General features: G+C 40.3%; 1 protein-coding gene across 1 annotated transcript in view; it reads left to right on the top strand.

The window, feature by feature from the left end:
- mfsd13a (major facilitator superfamily domain containing 13A) overlaps positions 1–20246 on the top strand; it is a 46774-nt gene extending 26528 nt beyond the window's left edge. Inside the window, exons 4-9 of the mRNA XM_043713064.1 lie at positions 2480–2929; positions 8704–8815; positions 10453–10549; positions 11152–11323; positions 15110–15303; positions 17083–20246. Coding sequence (XP_043568999.1) covers positions 2480–2929; positions 8704–8815; positions 10453–10549; positions 11152–11323; positions 15110–15303; positions 17083–17336 — 1279 coding nt within the window. The 3' untranslated portion in view covers positions 17337–20246. The remainder of the gene's footprint in view (positions 1–2479; positions 2930–8703; positions 8816–10452; positions 10550–11151; positions 11324–15109; positions 15304–17082) is intronic.
- Positions 20247–24055: the final 3809 nt, after the last annotated feature.

Here is a 24055-nt window from a genome sequence, read left to right as displayed (position 1 = left end):
CTTACCCCTGGTAAGTCGTCCCCCCCAGAAGTATCCAAAACGGTATACTTGTTCTTGAGGGGAACGGCCGCAGGGTGTCCCTGCACTGGCTGCTTCCTCCCAGTCCCCCTCACTGTCGCCCATCTGTCTGCAATCTTTGGAGTTACTACTTCCCTAAAGCTCCGATCTATGACCCGCTCTGCCTCCCAAATGATCCTACGTTCATCCAACTCCCTAACACGGTCTTGGAGGAGCTGGAGATGGGTGCACTTCCTGCAGGTGTAATCAGCAGGGACGTCCATGGCATCCCTCACCTCAAACATGTTGCAAGAGGAACATTGCACTGCCTTCACTGCCATCCCTCTAAAAGTAACCTTTCAAAAAAAAACTAGATCTAAAGAATAGAACAAGCAAAATGCAGCACTTGTCTACTTATCACAACGGGTCTTATTATTAGGTTAGAGGAGGAGGGCATGTGGGAGGCACTACCTCTGTAGTGCCTCGGGTTCCTCTCCAGCACGCTTTTATAGGGAAAAAAAAACCTACCCAGGTAAGCTAGCGCTACACCAGCTTCCGGGTCCGCTCCACGCTTTTTTTATAAAAAAAACTTTCAAATTTAAACCGTTAAACAAATGTCACCAAGCCTTCAAGAAACCACTGCCAAACAGCCCTTCCCTGCTCCGCTGAGAGAGCGAGAGTGAGCAGCCTATATATTCCAGGGAAATCTAGGTACTTCACCAGCCCATAAACTTGTGACAGTTTCAAGAATGTTATTGAGCTGAAGATGGAAAATTAGAGACACTCAAGAATAAAAATATGCAAAATATAGAAAATAAATTCACAATAAAATAGATTGGAAACACAGTGAAAAATTAGTGAGGAGAAGAAAAACAGCAGCTGCAAGCCTTTCCATGTTCCTTGTTTTATGTGGAATGAATGCTTTTGATTTTTTAAAGGAGTTCTGTTTGTCTTCGGTGGAATACTAATATTTACCATCACTCTATTGCATCTGACAAACGACCAAATATTTGTACTTCTGCCCACCATACCATTTAATTGGAGGCCGTTCAAAGAATTCAGTAGAATGATCCCCTGGTATGGATTAGTTGTCTTAGGAGCAAAGGTTACACAGTTTGGGACTCTACTCACTGCAATTTGAAATAATGAGAGGTGATTTCATTGAAACATAGGATACTTAATAGACTTGACAAGGTTGAGAGGATGTTTCCCCTCATGAGAGAATCTAGGACCAGAGGGTATAGTGTCAGGGGCACCAACTTAAGACTGAAATGAGGAGGAATTTCGTCTGAGGGTTGAATATCTTTGGAACTTCTCCCCACAGAGCTGCGGGGCAGAGTCCTTGTGTATATTTAAGGCTGAGATAGGTTCTTGATCAGTCGAGGAATTGGGGAAAAGGTGGGAAAGAAGACTTGAAGAATGTTGGATTAGCCATGATCCTATTGAATGGTGGACAAGGCTTGATGGGCCAAATGGCCTATTCCTGTTCCTATTTCTTATGGCTTTATGGTACCACTGAGAGCAAACCATACAAGTTTTCATGCAACATCTCTACTAGGACATCCTTCACTCCTTCTGATTTTTGCCATCAGACTTCAAAAAAGCCAGGCTTTGCTACATAAAAAGGGAATTCTGAGGCTATTGTGCAGAAGTTTTATTGTTATTGTGTAAAATTAGCAAGTTATCAGCGCTCTTCTGTGTTGAGCAGCGAATGGTTTCTGACCTGGTGTGATCTAAAAGAAGTCCAACAAGTACAACCCACTTCTGCAGTTACAAAAACAGAACCTCACAAACATGTGTCATTCTGAAAAAGGGGTCATTCTCAGTTGTGTAGAGGAAAGAAGAGTTAACTCAATTAATATAATTTTTTTTGAAAGTTTCTGGATGAAGGTTAAAAGTGAGATAAATAGTTTTGAGCATGCAGTTTGTTTTAAGGGTTTGGGTTTTTATTTTGAAAGTTAACAAAGCTTCGGCAGGACATTTGTTCCTTCCCATGATTTGGAAGTTTTAAAAGTTGAATGAATACATTTGTTCAATAGTTCTGGAAACCTTTTTTTTTCCAATATCAGCTTCAATTCTCTGGGCAGTTAAGTTGTCCACCATGTCAAAATAATCGCTAAACTGTTTTCCTGCAGGTTCCTGCTTTATCTTTATTAGCCCCACGGTAAAATTAAATATTGATATTCTACGCTAAATGTGCTTTTAATATATTGTAGAATGTTTACATTTCTATGGTAATGTAAATTAGAAGTATTTCAATATTTAAACATCTCTGGTTTTGAGTGTGAGTATAACTGCTTAAACAAACACAGTCCTGAATTCCAAACAAACCCAGTCTATAATGCCCCACAAAGATCACCTTGATGTTTTTAATTACTAGTCATACAGTAACCATATGGAGAACCAGCCAGTTTTATTAATAGACTGTGTAGTTTTGCGTAGCATCCACTTGTATTTAATGTACTTCAATGCTTTCTTACAGATCAGGCGCTGCGATCCCTACTCCAGAAGTAATATTGAAACGACTGAAGGCATTAATGCGAAATGGTCCTCTGTTTGCTTTATCATTCCTCTCTTTCTGGGTGGTTTGGGCCCGCCCAGGAGTACAGTTTCTCATCTGTCTTTGTCTGTATGATGGATTCCTCACCTTGGTGGACCTTAATCATAATGCCTTACTGGCAGACCTGGCAGTATCGGAAAAGGACAGGACTAGACTGAATTTTTATTGTTCCCTTTTTAGTGCACTTGGCTCCTTGTCTGTGTTTATGTCCTATGCAGTCTGGAACAAGGAAAACTTCCTCTCATTTAGACTCTTCTGCGTAGCGTTGGCTGCCTTTTCGACTCTAGGTTTTAGTGTCTGCACTTGGATTCTCAGACAACGATTTCAGTTGGAGCTGAAAGTCAAATATGCGGAGGCTTCCATACTAGAGGAGTGAGTATTTATTTATTTATTTGTTCATTTATTTTTATTCCTTCGCTTGTTTTTCAACACACATCTCTCTCACCGTACTGACAGGTTTAATTCTTTGCTGCCTTGTTACTGAATAGTCTGTACTTTGCCTGGAATGGCTTTCATTACCAAGTACTTTTTCACTCTTCGTTACCATATCCTGTGGTGACCCACCATACAGCGATTAGATTCTGGATCTGCATTCACCTACATTGAAGTGTGGGTGCAAGAAGCTGAGTTAGTTTGTGCAATGGAATCTCATGGAATACAAGGAGAACTAGCCATTTGGATACAGAACTGGCATCAAACATAGAAGACAGTGTGTTGGTGCATGGTTGCTTTTCAGACTGGAAGCCTGTGATCGGTGGTGTGCCACAACGATCTGTGCTGGATCCACTGCTTTTCACCATTTATTTAATTATTTGGATGTGGACATAGGAGGTATAGTTAGTAAGTTTGCCAATGACATCAAAATTGGAGGTGGAGGGGACAGCAAAGAAGGTTACCTCCGTGTACAATAGGATCTTGACCAGATGGGCCAATGGGCTGAGAAGTGGCAAATGGAGTTTAATTTAGATAAATGCGAGGTGCTGCATTTGGGAAAAGCAAATCAGGTCAGGACTTATACACATAATAGTAAGGTTCTAGGGAGTGTTGCTGAACAAAAGAGACCTTGGAGTGCAGGTTCATATCTCCTTGAAAGTAGATAGGGTGGTGACGAAGGTATTTGTTATGCTTTCCTTTATTTGTCAGAAAATTGAGTATAGGAATTTGGAGGTCATGTTGTGGCTCTAAATTATCTAAATTAAACATTGGTTAGGCCACTGTTGGAATATTGTGTGCAGTTCTGGTCTCCTTCCTATTGGAAAGATGTTGTGAAACTTGAAAGGGTTCAGAAAAGATTTACAAGGATGTTGCCAGGGTTGGAGGATTTGAGCTACAGGGAGAGGCTGAACAGGCTGGGGCTGTTTTCTCTGGAGCGTCGGAGGCTGAGGGGTGACCTTAGAGGTTTATGAAATCATGAGGGGCATGGATAGGATAAATAGACCAGGTATTTTCCCTGGGATGGGGAATCCAGAACTAGAGGGCATAGATTTAGGGTGGGAGAAGGAAACTTTTAAAAGGGACCGAAGGGCGAGTTTTTTCACACACAGGGTAGTGCATGTATCAAATGAGCTGCCAGAGGAAGTGGTGGAGGTTGGTACAATTACAATATTTAAAAGGCATTTGGATGGGTATATGAATAGGAAGGGTTTAGTGGGATATGGGCCAAATGCTGGCAAATGGGACTTGATTAGTTTAGGATATCTGGTTGGTACGGATGAGTGGGACTGGAGGGTCTGTTTCTGTGCCGTACATTTCTATGACAATGGTACCTGGTGGCCGCTGGTCATAAAAAGGCTTTCAGAGACACTTTCCCCACTCCGAAAATGTGTAAATTTTAACTAATTTTGAATTTGCCTGCTAATTTGTGTATGTATTGAGTTAGGATGATGATGTTTGAGCTCCGTAGAATTTCAATTTGTTTAATTGATGTAACTTGTGTTTAGTTCAGGCTTTCTTAATTCATAGAATAGAATAGAATCATAGCATCCCCACAGTGTAGAAGTTGGCCATTAGACCCATTGAGTCCGCACCCACCCAGAAACACCACCCCCTTCCCCTCCATCCCCATCCCTGTAATGCTGCATTTCCCTCAGCTAATCCACTTAACCTGCATATCCCTGGATGCTATCGGCAATTTAACCTGGCCAATCCACCTAACCTGCAAACCTTTGGACTATGGGAGGAAACCGGAGCACCGGCACGAAACCCACGCAGACACTGGGAGAATGTGCAAACTCCACACAGGCATTCGCCCAAAGGTGGTATTGAACCTGGCTCCCTGGTGCTGTAAGGCAGCAGTACTAACTGAGCCACTGTGCCAACTTGTGCCAACAATGGTATTTACTGGAAATGTGATTATAAGTATGTCTAATCTTGAATGGCAAAGGTGTGCACTCATCGTCCGCTACATTGCCTATCCATTTTACAAGAGAAAAACATCTGGGTTTTTTCCATTCGTGGGATGCGGGCATCACTGGCTAGGCCAGCATTCTGTAAGATCCATAAAATCCCTTCTGTGTAGAAAGAGGCCCTTCGGCTCAACAAGTCCACACTGACCACTGAGTAGCCCACTCAGACTCATTCCTTCTACCCTATATTTACGTCTGACTAATGCACCTACACGCACATCTCTGAAGACTATGGGCATTTAGTGCAACCAATCTACCTAACCTGCACATCTTTGGACCGTGGGAGGAAACCGGAGCACCCAGAGGAAACCCACGCAGATACGGGGAGAATATGCAAACTCCACACAGGCAGTCGCCCGAGGCCGGAATCAAACCTGGGTCCCTGGTGCTATGAGACAGCTGTGCTAACCACTGAGCCACCTGTTCATTGCCCATCCCTAGTTGCCCAGAGGGTAGTTAAAAATTAACCACATTGCTGTGTCTGGAGTCATGTGTAGGTCAGACCAGATTCGGACAGCAGTTTCCTTCCGTAAAAGCACATTAGTGTACCAGGCAGAATTTTTTCCTGCCCATCGAAAATGATTTTATGGCCATCATTTAGACTCTTGATTCCAGATCTTTGTTTTTTTTGTTTTGAATACAAACTTCATCTGCCCTGGTAGGAATCAAACTTGGGTTTGCAGAACCTTACCTGGCTCTCTGGATTAATGGTCTTGTGATATTACAACTAGACCACTGCCTCCCCCCTTTCCCATATGCATCCATGTGAATTTCCTTCCCATTCATAAGAGTTAACGAGGCAATGAAATGCACGATAAATGATAGGATGATAAATGAGCAGGAAAAGAGGGATCTTTTAATGCATGCGAGCATATTCCTGAACGGTGGCCTGGGAGATGAGATTCATGAGGAGGACATATGGGGCACTTGCCTTTACTGGTTGTGGTCTAGAATATAAGAGCTGGGAATATTCTTCTGCACCAGAACTTTGTGATTAATGCACAGGGGTGGCACACCCGGCTTTCACCCATATGCTTCCAGGAATTCCTGATCAACCATCACTTACTTTGACTACATTTTTTTTTGTTGACAGCCATTGAGATTCAAATTAGATTGCGTTGATAAATGGTGGCAGAAATAATTTAAAATTGAAAAGACTTTGAAACTTAAATTCTTTCGGTGTAACTCACAGAAGGGGCCACAGCTGTAGATCACTATGCAGTTCTGGTCACTTGCTGGAGAGTATACAGTGAAGGTATGTGAGGATGTTGCCTGGAATGGAGAGTTTTGGTTATAAGGGAAGGTTAGATTGGCTAGCATTGTTTTCCTTGACACAAAGGAGGCTGTTGATGATAAAATTGCATGGAATAGGTTATTCCTCTGTTCCTCAATGAGGAGCTCATTACCAAGGAGCGTATATTTGTGTGGGAGCTTTAGAGAGGGCGAGATGGGAAATCTTGTTGCCCAGAGAGTGGTAGGGATCTGGAATTCATTTTGTTGAAAAGATGGCAGATGCAGAAACCTTCAACACTTTAAAGTGCCATAACTCAAACTCCACACTTTTTAAGTGTACGTCTAAGTGATTATACAAGTGGGATATGGCTGGATGATTACTTATCTGATGCAGATACAGTGATCAAATGGCCACCTTCCTAGATTCTATGACTTGTACTATTTTGTTAATATTTTGTACTTTATTTACTCAAGTTAAAATATGTAATACTTGAAATCTAATGAATAGCCTACATTAAAGGTATTGCCTGTTTTCTGAAGGATTCCTAATCCCACCAGTTATTTTGCTGAGCCCACATACTCTCCATATATGCTGGGGTTATGGTAATATATGTCACAGGGCTAGAAATCCCTGTGAGAGAGATGGGTTCAACTTCCACCATCCCAACTGGGGAACTTATTGGCAAAACATGGAAAGTATATATTCCTGAATGGAGTGGACACCCACCAATACAATAGGGATTAGGTTAATATGGGTAATGTTTGTACAACTGTAATTGCACCTTTCCCTGGAAAAGGGATGTAGACTTTTTTCTTGAGAGGGAATAGTTTGTTATGAAGATGTGGATGTACCTTTAAGAGAGTTAAAAGCAGCAGAACTGCTGGACACAGCACCGAGTGTTCTCAAGAAGGCAACAATGTAACACTGGATTGAACAACTCTATTAGTTCGTTGCCTCAACAAAAACAAATTCAAATTTGGCCAATCAGTTTAAATTATACCTTCAAAAATATACAAATTTCCAATCAAGTTTAAATTGAGAATATTGACATTCTTAAAAGCCAATGAGATAATCCGATGGTCTGGGGTATAAGACCAACGGAAAATTGAACAGTTGGGAGGAGAACTGCCAAATCCTAGCATGTAACAGACTGCTTGGAAAAATATCTCTCTTAGAAGTATCTTTTCAATCAATAACCTGTGATGCAGAAATTCCTAACAAGGAGAAAAGAAGACACAGGAAGATCCAAAGACAAGAATCTACAGCTGCCTGGTTTTGAGATAAGAATGTTTCGTAAATCTTAATTGGGAGTTTTATCGGACTAGTATTATAGAAAGAAAGGTAAAAGATAGGTTAGAGAAAGAAATTGTAAACAGTGGTTAATTAATTATTCTCTGTTATACTTCAAGAAATAAAGTTAATTTTTACTTAGTTCTTGGCCACTCAAGTTTTTACAGATTACTGCATGGGATAAATCTTTCCTGTGTTACCGGTTTTAAATGAAGCAGGGGAGTTTACCCCGTGTCGTAACACCCTTTTGCGCAGGTTTCCCTGTACCTGGACATAGCTTTATGTTTCTAACTTGTCTGTTTTAAATTTGTTGCAATTACTTAATGCAAGTTGTCATTTTTGATTCTTTACACATGCAAAAGACTTGCTGAACTGATGTTTGCCTTGAGCCTTGCCAGCAAGTGGTTATGAAGGTAAACCATGCAGGTTGACTTAATTTCTTTTTCCAGTCCTTGCAGACATTGGCATTTCCCAAGTCTGTATAAGACCATAAGGCATAGGAGCAGAAGGAAGGCCTTTTGCCTTTCAAGTCTCTGTTTGAATCCCTGCAAGTACATGTCCACAGAAGAAATTAAGAGACTTGAGCAAAATTCACAAATGGGAGCCTCTGTGAATGATCCATAGTGCACTAGCTGTCCTCATGAACTCACTGCATCTTTTGACTGTTAACCACACTGTACTCTAAACTGCCTCCAATGAAATGGTATCTTTCATTTTATAAAACCTGATAAAGGTTGGGGATAATCAAATCTTTGTCATTGTTAAAGTACAATAATCGTTTTGTAAAAAGTAGAGGTCATTCTGGTGTAACGTATATTTCATTTATGCAAATTTGCTGTAACATGATTGACGAATTGGGGACGCTGTTTCTAAAGTGCAAACTTTTAAAACGTGTGTTGGCTGTAACACAATTACATCGCCAACAGTAAGTGATGTTTCTAAAGCGCGATGTTTCTGTAATGTGGGGTCGCACAAGAATGCAACCATTGCATTCTCGACCTACCAGTACTTCATTGTTGGTACCAACTTGCCTCGCCGCAATTTTTATTTGAATCAATAATTTGTTCAGATGATTCCAAATTGTAGAATTTATGATTTGTAAAAGAAATGGGAGGATAGAGGACATAAGTGTTTTAGATATTCACAAATCTGTATTGGCATTGAATTAATTGTCAGTGGTTTTTCTCATACTGTCCTGTATTTGGGATTCTGGACAGGCTATACATTAGTCAAGCACCTCATACTCAGGAGCTGACGCTGGCAGAATACCTGAAACAACTCTCCAGACATCGGAATTTTGCTTGGTTTGTGACCATGAACTTGGTGCAGGTAAGGGATTCTTCTGGGGTTTCAACCCAATGCATAATATTTCCAATAATTCCTCAAAGGATTTTGCAGAGAAAGTTGGCTGCTAATGTTTAAACATCTGAAGATTATAGGAAGGATACTTTTGTGTTGCAGAATGACAACTTATAAAGGTCACTTTTAAAAAAAAAAGTTGCCTAAAAGTGAGTAAATATACTACTGTAAACAAAGGAAACTGTATAAGAATGTTTGTTGTTTTCAAAACCAGTTATTTGCGGACATAGTAAATCCACAGATGCTGGAGATCTGAAACAAATGCTATAGAGAAACTCAGCTGGTCGGCAGCATCTGTGGGGAGAAAACAGAGTCAGCATTTCGAATCCAGTGACTCTATCAGCATTCAGGAGCTTTGATAAGTCACTGAACTTGAAACATTAACTCTCTTTTCTCTCTACAGATGCTACCAGAGCTTCTGAGTTTCTCCAGCGATTTGTTCTTGTCACAAAGGAATATTGTAACTGGTACATACAATGTTTCTTAATTGGAATAGTGAGAAAGAAATCCAGGAAAAGAAAATGGTTTGGAGTACATGTTCAGAACAATTCTGCCCAGAGACAGTCTTCTGATTTTTCAATTGGCCCCATAGTTGTGGGCTCAGGAGAGCTCAGCATAGCATCAACCTTCTGATTAGACTGACTGCAGCTAAACAGAGATCTTGTGGGAGGCAGGAAATGGAATCCGATCTCCGACTCACTAATGCCTGCCAACATCTCTCTCGCAGTTCCCTTGCTGTGAAAAAATTGCCCTTGTAACTCTGTTGAAATAAGAGTAAAACTATTCAGAATTGTTGAAATAAGCATACTACTGCCCACAAGAGAACAAAGAAAATTCCAGCACAGGAACATGCCCTTTGGCCCTCCAAGCAGTAAAGTTTAAATTTGAGATATTGACAAGGCCAGTGGTAGATCAAGTGTGGGGCATCGGACGTGTGCAGCTGAATTTTGATGAACTGCAGGTTTAGAGGATGGAGTGGAGTTGGGGAGATGGGCCAAAAAAAAACAAAGTACAAAATAATTCTGAAGTGCATGGCGTGATGGAAGAACTGTGCTGTTCCTCATTGGCTGTTTTTGAATTGCTGCCGTCAGTGAGAGTCCGTTAGTTTGGTTGTCTAGACAGCCAGTCTGTGATGTGACATGATACCAGCAACCTGGCTTGAATTTCTGCACAGGCTGATGTTCCCTTGAAGGACTCCTCAACCTCTCACCTCACCTGAAGTGTGTAGAGTCCCAGGTTAAACTGCCACTAACTCTCACTCTCACCCTTCTTTCTCATTAGAGAGCAGTTCTATGATGTCACCATGTTAGCTTATTAGGCATAGGAGAACTGGCTGGAAACAAGGAGGTATTATGAACATTGTCATCTTAAAGCAGTATTTCAGTCACTACACTGCTTTCTCCCCACAGATGCTGCCAGACCTGCTGAGTTTTGCCAGCAGTTTTCATTTCTGATCTGTCGCATTCATCGTTCTTTGTTTTATTACAGTATTTAAATGGGGGACAAGTATGAAAATGGAGATTTCGTTGAATGAGTCTGTACTGAAGTCACGTGTTTTGCTGAGATTAGCTGATTTAACACATCAATGCTGCCTTTTTCTTTGAAAGGTATTTCACTGCCACTTCAACAGTAATTTCTTTCCATTGTTCATGGAGCACCTCCTTTCAGACAGGATTTCACTCTCTACAGGATCCTTTCTCCTCGGTAAGCATTGTCTGCCTGTGATCACAGATGGTAGATAACTGATAGGTTCAGCAGTGATTTGTTTTTCCCTCTGTCTCTCCTCCCTAGTTGTGCAGGTCTCAGATGAACTCCAGTAAGCCTGTAAAGATGCCATAGGACAGCTTATTTGTAATTAATTAATTTTTTGATTTGGTGTTTAGTTTCCAAGATGAATTGTTTGCATGTTATTTGGTGTAATGGTACAGCAAAGATAATAAACATGCATAGTGCTGGAAAAACTCAGCAGGTCTGGCAGCATCTGTGGGGAAAAAATGGGTTGTAGAGTTAATGTAATGAGTCTGGTATGACTCTTCAGAATCCAGTGAAGATGATGGGTTGCAAAGTCAAGTTAGTCTCTAACTATAAAAATATTGGAATAGAGGTAAGAAAGACAGGGATGGCAGTTAGGCGGGAGGACACAAGTTTGGACAACATAGGATTTTCGGGGAAAATGGTTCCCGCAAGGTAGTTTCAGTAGTTAATGAACTAGCAATGCTAGTTTGAATTTCTTTCTGACTGGAGGGGAAAGCATGGAGTGCTCAATGGTGTAACAAAAATTGAAGCATTTCCTTTTTTATTTCCAGGTGCATCATACATTGCTCCACACCTAAACAACCTCTACTTCCTGTCACTGTGCCACAGATTTGGAGTGTATCTGGTTATCCGATGGTTATTTTTCTTAAAACTGTCAATGAGTTTCATGATGTTACTGGCGGGACCAGATCAAATCTACCTACTCTGTTTCTTCATTGCCAGGTATAGCAGCGTTCCTCATGTAGAACTTGCAAAGTTGGAGGCAGTTTGAAGATTGTTAACCCAATAATCAATGACTATTATAGATTTGTTGCTCTGGTTAACAATCAGAAGTAATAATCTCAATTTTTAAGCAAGTTTCTTTAATTGTATTGTTGAAAGGCTGAAGAAAAGGAAATTGGGGATACTGATCACTTGATTTTGCCTTCCCTTTTGCATTGTCCTCAGGAGGTTCCATTAAGGTGCACTGCTGGATCTCAACATCCAAAAAAGCAAGAATTCAGATTTCATTACTCAGGAGCTTGATGCGTAATTTGTGTTAATAATAGTAAGGTTATTTATCCAGCAGTCAAAGTGTGGTGCTGGAAAAACACAGCCGGTCAGGCAGCATCTGAGGAGCAGGAGAGTTGACGTGTCAAGCATGAACTCTTCCTCATTCCTGATGAAACACTTGTGCTCGAAACATTGACTTCCTGCTCCTCAGATGCTGCCTGACTGGCTGTGCTTTTCCAGCACTGCACTTTTTGACTCTGATCTCCAGCATCTGCAGTCCTCACTTTCTCCTCCTCATTTATTCAGCAACATAACTAAAGGCTGAAACATTTCACCTGCAGTTCATCTGCTTGATGTTTTGTACTGCTCTAAAACTCCCTCCTTGTATTCTGTAAAGTTAGATTAAAGGCTCAAAGAATATGATAGTCGTTAACTGTGAAGTACTGATTCCTCTTCAATGTAACTTCTATACAGTGGGGTATTTAACATGAGGGTTTGAATTACCTTGCAATTTTGAACATGACAGCAGTTCATGCTCTGAAATGCAGATTGTATTATTAATGATTTAATTTGTGGTTGTTGGAGGCCAATCACCTTCATTCCAGGACATTTCTGCAGGAGTTCCTCAGGGTAGTGTCCTAGGCCGAATCGTCTTCAGTTGCTTTATCAATGACCTTCCCTCCATCATATGGTTAGAAGTGGGGATGTTCACCAATGATTGCACAATTTACAGCACCATTTGTGATTCAGATATGGAAGCAGTCCATGTCAAAAAGTAGGAGGACTAAGACAAAATTTAGACTTGGACTGAAAAGTGGCAAGTAACATCTCTCAAATATCAAGAAATGACCATCTCCAACAATAGAGACTAACCATTGTCCCTTGACATTCAATGGTGTTACCAATTTACCAAAAAAACTTACCAAGCTTTTCCGACAACGCTTTCCACACCCACGGCACTTCCATCTGCAAGTGCTATCCGAAGCTACATGGGAATACCACCATCTGCAAGTTCCCCTCCAAGCTATTCACCATCCTGACTTGGAAGTATATCGCTGTTCCATCAGCATTAAATTATGTGCAGCAGTGATTTGTATCTGCTGATTCTGCATCACTGATGCTCAGATGTGCCTCTCACATGGACATCAAACACAACTGCAAAGTCAGAAGTACACCAATACTATTTTCCCTCCGATCTGTTGTAGATGTAACTTCTAAATGACTCATTGAAGTTGTTATTGGTTGACTGTCAAGTTGACTATTTGGAATTAGACATAATTTCAAAATGAAGTTGAACAGTCATGTCCACTATTTCCGCAGTTTTGAAATAAAGACATCTACACCATTTCTTTAAGTTTTATTTGCAGTGGAATACACTGAAACCATGAAAAAAATCAACTTTGATAGCACTGCGCTCTTTCACATACTGAAAGCTGACAAACTGAAACTCCAGTCTTACGGAATAAAGTGAATCAAACTGAGTCAGGAAATATACTGCACTATTACAGTACTGAAGTTGTGGTCTACATTTCAGCACAATGATCTGCCACAAACAAATAGAAGCCTGAGTTGCCGGTTTTGTAATCCATGTTATTTTAATGTTACCAAACCCTTCTATATAGAGTGTTGCTTCTGGTTGTCATGGTAGCTTTGAAAGTGATTAAGTATTGGAATTAGGAATCTATTGAGATCAAATTTAAAAGCTGATTTGATCTAGAGTGATTGTTGAATTGTAGTCCCTTGGCTGTTGGATCAGAAGTGTATTAAATTAACAATAAGTTCTTTCCTTAGTAACATGAATACAAACAAAAAAAATATCAAATATATTCCTTCCCATATTATAAATAATGTTGTGGCTTGCATTTAGGAAACATTTCTGGTAAACATTTGGTCTTGTCTTGGATTCTGTGATAATTGAATTAAGATAAAAATCTGTGCCTTTTAAAGTGGTTCATTTTGTTAGTAGGTAGTTGCTATTAGTGAACTTTGCAATTTGTTTTGCATTGTTTTATTACTATGCCTATATGTGACAGTGCCAGGAATTCATTTAAATGCTTACTTCTAATTAAAATTGTAATGTCATTGCTTACTAGTAAACAGAAATGGGTTCAATGATATATTGAAACATTGATCCATTTGTATTCTTGTATAATCTTTAGTTTATTACAGGATTTATTTCATTTAACCCCAATGTTCCCTGAATAGCAAATCAATTCATATGCTTCTGATTCTACACCCAGTCCCACCCCAAACACGGGCACATACATCCTACTTCTATGTCCATCCCTAAAGTAACATCGCTACTAATCGAGCAAGTTGAGTTTGAAAGACGCAGCTGCTGGTCTGAGCTTGCAATAACTTATGAAGTAGTGAGAGAACCAACGGAGGGAATTATGTACTGTACTGGCCTTTACCATCTCCTTATCTGCCATATTGTAGATCCATTGACAGCAAAATTGGGGTTGATCACCATACAGACCTTTGTACTATTTTAAGTCCTTCTTTGCAACAAGGGCATCCACCATTGTCCTGTGACACTTACCATAGTCCTAAACATGATAGATAAAAGAACAAACTTCCTGGCTCCTAAATGGGCATCCACAAAATACTGTGGTTGTCACCAGCTGCTGCATCTATGACCTGGCTCAGTAAGTCTGTCATTCCTTGAGAAGCACAGCATCAGAGCAGTGTCAGACTAGTTTGAAAATATGGCTCCAACTTACTGAAATTATTATGGAGAATGATGTAATCAGTTTTTAATAGCTCAAAGCTCTGCAACCCTGCCATGTCCTGCTGCAATTGGTGGTGAACAGTTACGCAGTTACTAAGATGTCAAGGTGCCGTGAACTTCACGCCTCTGATAGCAAAGCCCAGCAGAAACAAGGTTGGACTTTACAGTTATCTTCAGCCAGAAGTGGATGTTTTAGCTGGCTCTTGCCATTGACCCCAATCTGGAATTGCAATACTGCCTTTTGAGAAAGACCAAAGTACATAACAGCTGCATATATACTTTGAGGTACCTGATTGGTGAAGCTTTTTGGGATATTCAGAGATTCTGCAAGTTGCTATATAAAAACCAGGTAGTTTATTCATTTGTACACGTTTTAAAACGCTTGCAACAGGACTTACTGGCAGATTCTTATCATGAAGCAGAACTAGAAGTTGCTGGAAAACCTCAGCAAGTCTGACAGCATGTGGGAAGAAAGCAGAGTAAGCATTTTGAGTCTGGTGACTGACCTCATGATAATGAACAATGTAATATCGTCCATTTGTTTCCTTGTAAACTTCTAGTTTTGAGCAGATAGGCAACTAAGGCAACTGAATTATTGCATGTCAGTTGAAGTGTTCTTGTCTTTTTATTTTGCTGGTTACAAGTTCCATAGTTTCTTTGGCACAAGGCAGAAATGTCATTTTCTTTCCCCAAGTTCAAAATCACTCCATTAATTAACTTTTCATTTTGTGGTTCGTCTTTATCTAGGACTTTTTAAAACATTTTGTATGTATGTCATTCTCCAGTAACCGGGTATTCACTGAGGGAACGTGCAAACTCCTGAACCTTGTCATCTCCGACCTTGTAGATGAAGATTTTGTGATGAACAAGAGGAAACAGGCAGCTTCAGCATTGCTATTTGGCATGGTTGCCTTGGTAACCAAACCTGGACAGACATTTGCCCCGTTAATTGGGACCTGGCTTTTGTATGTTTACACAGGTAAGCTGATCTCACAACTGTTGATTCAGTTGTTTGATTTGGAGGAACGTTGACTAGTGTCTTGGTTTCTGGTTATTCATCTTCTGTACGGTACAACCTTTCTTCTGTCCTTTACGCAGTGTACAGCACAGAAATAGACCACTGAATGGCACTGGTCCTTGCCGCAATTCATGCTCAGACCTGACATCCTCTAACTCCATCAACGGAACCTTCTGTACCTTTTTTCCCTGAAGTGTTTATCTGGCTTCCCCTTTTAAATGCATTTTAAATCATTCACCCAATGTTGTGGTAGAACATTCCACATTCTAGAGGCACCCAATGTCTGGGTGGGGAAAAGCTGTTCTGAATCTACTTATTGGATTCACTGGTAATTGCATTGTATTTTGATCCCATTTAAGATTGTTTATATTCAAACACTGTGCAGGAGTAGGGGCACTAAGTGAAATGCTCATTCAGAAACTGGATGCAGACATCATGAGCTGAATGATGTGCATCGTCAGAGTTCAGGCACTGAAAGCCTTAGGTTTGATCTTGCCCATGTTTGAGCTGGCTATTTTTAAAAGTGGAGATCAGTGATGTAAAATTTAATTCCATGTGAAATGAGCAAATTGTAGGAATACAGTTGCCCATTCTACTGCAAAGCTGCATGATCCTGCCTTCTCCAGCTGAGGGCACCATTACCTCATTCACCAGAGTAACAGGATTGGTCTTGACTCAGTGGTAGAACTCTCACCTCAGTCTAATGATTGAGGGATCAAGTCCATCATGTGGGCAGCACGGTGGCTCAATGGTTAGCACTGCTGCCTCACAGGGCCAGGGATCCGGGTTCGATTCCGGCCTTGGGCAACTGTCTGTGTGGAGTTTGCACATTCTCCCCGTGTTTGTGTGGGTTTCCTGCGGGTGCTCCGGTTTCCTCCCACACTCCAAAGATGTGCAGGTCAGGTGAATTGGCCATGCTAAATTGCCCGTGGTGTTAGGTGCATTAGTCAGGGATAAATGTAGGGTCGGGAATGGGTCTGGGTGGGTTACTGTTTGGAGGGTCGGTGTCGACTTGGGCCTAAGGGCCGGTTTCCATACTGTAGGGAATCTAATCTAAAGAGACTGGAGCTTATAGTCTACATTGATTCTTAGTGCAATTTTGAGCAGGTGGAGCTCATCACCTTCAGGGGCGATGTTGAACTAAGGTCCTCATTGTTCTCTCGTTAAAAAAAATCTCGTGGCACTACTTGATGAGCAGAGGGCTTCATTCCTGATGAAGGGCTTTTGCCCGAAACGTCAATTTTCCTGCTCCTTGGATGTTGCCTGACCTGTGCTTTTCCAGCACCACTCTTCTTGACTCTAATCTCTCGCATCTGCAGTCCTCTGCAGCCAGGTTTTCTCAGAGATCCTGGTCCATCATGTATGCTAGTTTGAGACCTTTGAGGTGAAGCTGACTCACTTACGTTGCTTGTTTTGTACCTGCCCAGAGGTGTTCCTCATAACAGAATTGGAGAATTAAGACCTAGGAGCAGGAGTAGGCCATCCGGCCCTTCGAGCCTGCTCCGCCATTCAATAAGATCATAGTTGACCTTTTCGTGAACTCAGCTCCACTTAGGTGCCCGCTCACCCTTAATTCCTTTACAGTTCAAAAGTCTATCTATCTTTGCCTTAAAAGCATTCAATGAGTCTGTAAAGCTGACTGCTAATCAGTTCTTGGCAGTTTGCCGCAGAGTATCGCTTCTTGTGTTGAATACTTGTCTTTTTTTTTGTTGACTCTGATCTTCAATTGTGCTTTTTCAGGGTATGACATTTTTCAGCACGATGCACTACGTGATATTGTGAACACAAAGCCAGTGGTGAAATCAGATGTTGCCTGGATGACAGCGGTTCGTCAAGGGTGCTTCTACCTGTTAGTCTTCGTACCCATTACTTGTGCAGTGCTGCAGCTTCTGGCCTGGTCTCAATTCAACCTCCATGGTAAAAGACTGCAGGCAATCAAGTCATTGAGGCAGAATACACACCAGGCTGGCCTTCAGGATATTAAAACAATTTAGGTCATCAGCCTAAACATGCAGGAGCCAACAAATCTGCCAAGTCCAGTAGATTAGACATGACATTTTTAATTGCCACTTCAGCTCAGGATATGGAACTTTCATTTTCAATGGAATAATATTTTTGTTCAGATATTTTGTGTGAATTTTGAAGACCTCATTAATGTAGCAAGAGATTAATGGTTGATAAGACCATTGTGCCTGATCAATTTTTAAAAAATTTAATTTCTGATGTTCACTGGAGGAGACCACCAATTGTATTTTAATGTCTAGAGTATAATTAGAGTTGTTTAATATGTTAAGGATGCACAAGGTCTTAAGATTTGCAGAATCTGTATTCCCTCATCATGTTGTAAAATTCAGTAGAGCATAATTCCATAATCAACCTATCACTCTTGGAGCCATCTGTTTGCATGGGTCATTTTAAATTTGGATCAAACTAAAGATTGATATTGTTAATTTGATATTGGACTGCACTGAACTCCGTTGTTCCTCAGTGTACTGATGTGGAAGAGTATCGGCCAGTGGCTGAAGCCGTCCTTCTAGCTCCTTTGGAGCTGCATTAAATTCCACCTCTCTGGATGTGAAATTAGTTTAACAGTCCCACTTCAATGTCCAAGTGGGCTGAGCCTCAAGCACCAGACTACTTTTAATCAGCTGCTAATTTGGCAATCTCTTTGCAGGATGGCTGTTTTTTTTTAAGAAAAAAGTCACGTGTCACAATAGGACAGGAAGGTAACCTCTTGTAAAGCGGTATCTGTGAGACATTGAGGCAGGAAGTGAGTTTTATCTTGCATCTAACCATGTTGTATCTAACTTGAGAGTAAACACTTAATGCTGAGGCTTATGTCCGTAATGAAAAATGTTCCATTCCATAGCATTGACAAAACTGACTTGAATGAAAGACAAAAGGCAATGTGAGTGAGACTGAACTGGATCTGTCTCAGTGGCTTTGAGAATGCTTGTTGATAGAGCAGGATGGAGAAGGACCTGGAAATGAGGAGGAATCTCCGGTAGTAGACACCTCACTGGCCAATTGCTCAAAATGTGCCAACAATTTCTTCACCTTTAGTTGTGAGCACTTATTGCATATGTCAATTATTGATCAAAATATTTTGCATTTCCCAGGCTTCTGCCCATAGAAATTGACAACAACTGCCTCATGTAACAGAGGCTCATGGTGGAAGTTGAGGGTGATTTATCGGCATCATATGTTAACTTATAACGGTCTCCCAAACCATCTGGCAGCATTGTGTTTAATAATAATGTGCAACCTGAAACCCAAATGGAGCCATCTAATTATTCATTTTATCTGGAACTCTCTGAAGCCATTTGCACTTCTGACTTTTGGATCATAAACCTACTTCATTTGTCCAGCTCTTCATATAAATTTGTGCTGAAGGTCATATCTTTAATTTGTCTTTTACAGCTTTGAAAGCCTAATTACAATCCATTAAAGCACATGAAGTAAAATCACCGGAGGTGCCAACTTACATTTAGAAGAACTTACATAAATTATTTTCAAATAAATACTTGTATTCATTCTTTTATTTATGTATTTTCCAGCTTTTTTTTCTTCCCCCTTGACTCTGGGTTTTACTCTCTTGTCTCTCCCATTGAGATGATGTGGCAGGAGGCTGGGAGCTCCAACAGTGGAAGTACCCCATTACGATGTTGAGCCATCATGGATGTGGAACAGGCTGGATTGGCCAATAATTTCCTCCTGTTCATCACTTTGTATTTCATCAATCATTTTTAGCAGTTCTTCAGGTAGTTGAATTCCTGAACTTTCTGTATATCTTTTTTAACAATGTGAGAGAATTTGATGCTTTTCCATTTGCAGCTGTGAGAGATGAAATTCCTAAGCAGTGATCCTGATTTTTAATTGCATCCACTGCCAACCTGTTTCATATTAATGTAACTTTGAAAAATAGCTAATGACTGAAGACTTCTGAAGAATTTTGTTCTTTTTTGTGATTGACATTTCTGTCACACTCCAGATTTGCATCTGTTCTCCAGTACAGGGACTGACAGGTGGCCAGTCTTTAAGCCTTCCAGCTCTTGTCCCTTTCGAGAACAAAGGTGGTGAAGGCTGGCTTTTACTTTAGTCTGCATTTTACATGATAAACCCGAGTATTGGCACTGAGTGGGACACTAGCGTTGGACTCTAAATGGAGAGTTAGTTTCCCTGATCTAATTTTGGGATGTGGAGGGGTTCAATCAGGTTCTAACATCTGATAATAACTGAAGTGTTCTGCTTCTCGCCAGTTTGTATTCTGATCCGGAAGGAATATCCTCCTGTGTTTTCGGAACAGAGGTGTGCTTTATAATACTGCAAATATTGGCTCAAAGATGTTGCTTTTAAAACCTCTGAATTGTGAAAAAGCAATCCACTACAGTAGTCCCCGTCTCCATACTCACGGGGATAAGTTCCGTGATCTACTGTGGATAGGAGCGAACCTATTCATTTCAATGGGACATTTACTTCCTGGCAAACCCTGGTTCCGCAAGGTTCCCTTTAATATGTTCGGGCCGGAGATAAGGGGGCCGCCCTGTATATCTGTACCATTTTTAAAATTACTATAATATTTAATTGTTTATGTTCAGGAATAAGACAAAATGGAGAAGTTTGTGAAATCTGTCACTGCTTTTAAGTTGTAGCAAGTCAGAAATTTTCATTATATTAAATGTTCCTTAAAATATTTTAAAAATCTTTGAAATAATTATTCAGCAAGCAGCAAAATAAAGATTTGTTTGATATAAAACAGTTAATTTGGTGTTTTTAATGTTTGACCTGTTATGTTTAAAAGGTAAGTTTTGCATTTGTATTGTACTTATTTTAAGCAAATGCGTCTCGGTCAGTGAAACTCTCTTGGAAATGTGGCAGCTACAATAAACTCCCTCAAACAGCAATGTGATCATGACCAGGTAATCTGTTTTTGTAATGTTGATTAATGAGTAACCGCCAGGGAGACTCCCTGCTCTTCAAAAATAGGGTTTTATGGATCTTTTATGTCCATTTAATCTCTTAACTGGAAATATGGCACTCATGGTAGTGCCACACTCCTCAGTACTATATTGGAATGTCAGCATTGCTTAATCGGTTCATGTCCTGGAATTTGACTTAAGCAAGCCATGGCTAACATTTTAAGTAATCTGTATTGGACAGGGAGAACAGTTAAGGTGGAATCCCTACTTTGCCTTCAGTGAGTTGAACTTGCTAAATTCTGAATCTGAATGAGATTATGCAGCCTCACTGGTTGAATCTGATTTTGTCATTCTTGTTCTGTTCATTATTACTTAATGTACGTTATTCACTGGTGGTATTGAGAACAAGATTGCAAATTAAATTTGTTCTCTTTCCCCCCCCCATCTAATTTAAAATATCTTGGATTTTAAACAAAACCTTAATTCTAGTTTATTTTTGAGAAAATTGCTCATGAAATTACTTTTCAGAATCTATTTCCCCTGACTTCCACACTGCTGTAACCTGCCCAGGGTGAATCTTTTCACAGCTTTATAGCAGCCTATTTGACTACCCGATATCCCAATTCCTGATATCTGTAAATGCATATTTCCAATGGATTACATGGCCTAGAAACCAGGAAAAACAGACAACTTGCATTTATTTCTCAAGAAATCCTAAAATGGTTGATCTGCATTGATTTGCAGTCACTGTTGGTTCAGTAAATGCTGTAGTCACAATGCACATCAAAGATAACAATGATCTGAATTAACCCCCTTTGCTGCTGGAATAACTGACACTGTTCCTCAAATAAATCATTTAACTACTGCTTAATACACCGAGAAAGAGCATTGCTTAGAAAATCTTACAATTAAAGAGGCTATTTGGTATGCCCTTTCCCTGTTGCCTGACGTTTCTCTCTAATTGCAATTGGGTTTTGAAGTTTGATCACCAGGTGTCTCTCCTAATGTGAGTGTGGGATTTTGGTAACTTTACCTTTGTTGTCCTGCATTGCTCATAGCCCCCGGTAATAAATCTTTACTTCCTGAAGTCTCCAGTTCAGCCTTGAAAAGGTTGGCAACGTTTGATCTATCGGATAATGATTGACCCACCCCCATATGAGTTAATCAAGATGAATGTAAAATATGAATCAATTTGGCTTATCATGTTAGCAAAATAAAATTCAGTTTTAAGAAAACTGAACCTAGGAGATTGTTCAAAATCTCAGACAAGCCTGAGTGATTTAGGATTTGGGATCAATTGACCAATCTGTCCTGAGTTAACTGATGCCTAACTAAACAGGGGTTAAAGTACTACAATTGGTTGCAGCACTCCTGGACAAAGGGAGGGAAAAATCAGCTTGGACTTTGGGTTCTGATAACTTTGCAGCAATGTAATATTGAAATCTCTACCTGAATATTGGCCATAAGGTTCCAATGTGCTGTGATAATCTTTGGGTAATATCTTTTCAAAGATGAATAGTAAGGGAAGGAAACTGAGCAACAAATAAAATCTACTTTGTCCCGAGATTGACCAAAAACTCTTGTTGGGGGTCACCAAATGTTTGCGATATTGACTAGTGGATTCCTGGGGTACTGCATGTGAATTATAATAGGGTGTTCAATTATAAATTGTGTGTACACAATAATGAGAAGTGTTTATGCAATAAGTCGTCTTTTTTAACCAGCATAAATAAAGCTCCCACTTTGAAGATGTAGGGATTCTACATCTGAACCAGATTGGGATCAATATTCTTTGGGGAAGCATGCTATTGCAGTTGGAGTGGATTTTAACTAGATTGGCAGGGGACTGGGATCGTAACAAGTAGTTTGTGGGAGACAATTAACTATGATGGAATTAGTAATTAAAACCGAAGTAAGTGAAGGGAGAGGATGCATAGGTTAGGTAGGAAAAAGTGAGTCAACTAAGGCTGAATGTTACTGAAAGGAGCCTGAGGAATAAGACAGCTCAGCTAAGGCACAGATATGTATAAAGGGAGTATAATATCATAGCTATAACTTGGCTGAAAGATGAGCAGGATTGACATCTCAAGATTCTGGTAATAGGATATTCAGATGGGAGACAAATAGAAGAGGAGTGGATCACCGTATTGATCAAGACATTGATTTGTGCAGTCAGGAAGGACGGTAGCTTGGAATGTTCATCAAATGAGGTCACAAAGGTAGAGGTCAAGTCACATTTAAGGACACAGTTAGATGAGTACCATAAGTCTCCGAACGGAGAGATCAACTATCAAATATGGTAACAAATTTTAGAAGAGAATTTCAAAGAGAAAGTATAATATGGCATTATTAATATGAGATTTTAATGACCCAAATAATAACTGGGAGTTTGTGTGTAAGTTTAGACGGGGTACAAAATCCTTGAATCCAGCAAAACTTTTTTTTAGCCAGTGAGACCATCACTACTTTTCTAATTTTCTAATTTGTTTGGTTTGGAATTGAGTTGCAGTTGACATTTGAACAGCAGCTTGTTTTACAACAGAACGAAATACAGATGTTCACTTTTGGCAACTGACCTGAAAGATAAACAGGTTACTTACTGCTCTAAGGACACTGTAGATGATTTGACACTAAGGTGATGCTACATTCTGATGCCTTGTGGTATACATTAAAGATTTAGATTCAATTGTAAGGGGTATGACTGAAGATATTCATAGGGTGCTAAATAATGAGAAGGATAGCCATCACCTGCAGGAAGATATCAACAGACGAGTCAGCTGGGCTGAGCAGTGGCAAATGGAATTCAACCTAGAAATATCTGAGGTAATGCACCTAGGAAGGGACAATAGAGAAGGGGCTACACTAGGAATAGTCGGACCCTGGGGAAATACTAAAGATCAGAGGGACCTTGGTGTGCAAATTGCACTGATCCCTGAAGGAAACAAGGTGGGTAGATAAGTGGTTGAGGCGGCATATTGGTTACTTACCTTCTTTCGACAAGGCACAGAATACAAGGCAGGGAGATTACATTGGAACTGTATAAAATGCTCGTATTGGCATGAAATGCAGTTCTGGTCACCTCATTATAGGGAGGATGTGATTGCATTAAAGAGGGTGCAGAGGCAATTTACCAGGATGTTGCCTGGACTTAGTTTGAGCTATTGGGTATTGGTCTGGCTGGAGTTTTCTTGGGAGCAGTGAAGTTTGAGTGGATATCTGATATGTATAACATTATGAAGGGCACAGATAAGTCTTTTTCTATTAGTAGGAGAGTCAATATCTCGGGGGCATAGGTTTAAGGTAAGAGGTAGAAGGTTAAAGGAGTGTTCATAATATTACCCAGAGGATAGTGAGAGTCTGGAACTTGCTGCCTGAAAGGGTGTTTGAATCAGAAGCTTGTATATTGTTTCAATAATATTTAGATACAGTATTCATTTGTGTTGCTGTAGCTTCCAGGGCTTTGGGCTGCTCCTATTCCCCTATCTCATGAATGCCCTATAACTAGCTGTCCATCCTGCTCAGATTTCAGCCTTGATTCGGAGATGCCGGTGTTGGACTGGGGTGTACAAAGTTAAAAATCGTACAACACCAGGTTATAGTCCAACAGGTTTAATTGGAAGCACACTAGCTTTCGGAGCGACGCTCCTTCTCAATCACCTGATGAAGGAGCGTCGCTCCAAAAGCTAGTGCTTCCAATTAAACCCGTTGGACTATAACCTGGTGTTGTGTGATTTTTAGATTTCAGCCTGGTCTTAGTCAAGGCTAGGATATCATACTCCCTTGTGTCTATCTGT

The sequence above is a fragment of the Chiloscyllium plagiosum genome, chromosome 22, assembly GCF_004010195.1.
Source record: "Chiloscyllium plagiosum isolate BGI_BamShark_2017 chromosome 22, ASM401019v2, whole genome shotgun sequence".
NCBI lineage: Eukaryota > Metazoa > Chordata > Chondrichthyes > Orectolobiformes > Hemiscylliidae > Chiloscyllium > Chiloscyllium plagiosum.
This window is presented reverse-complemented; position numbering and strand designations above follow the sequence as displayed.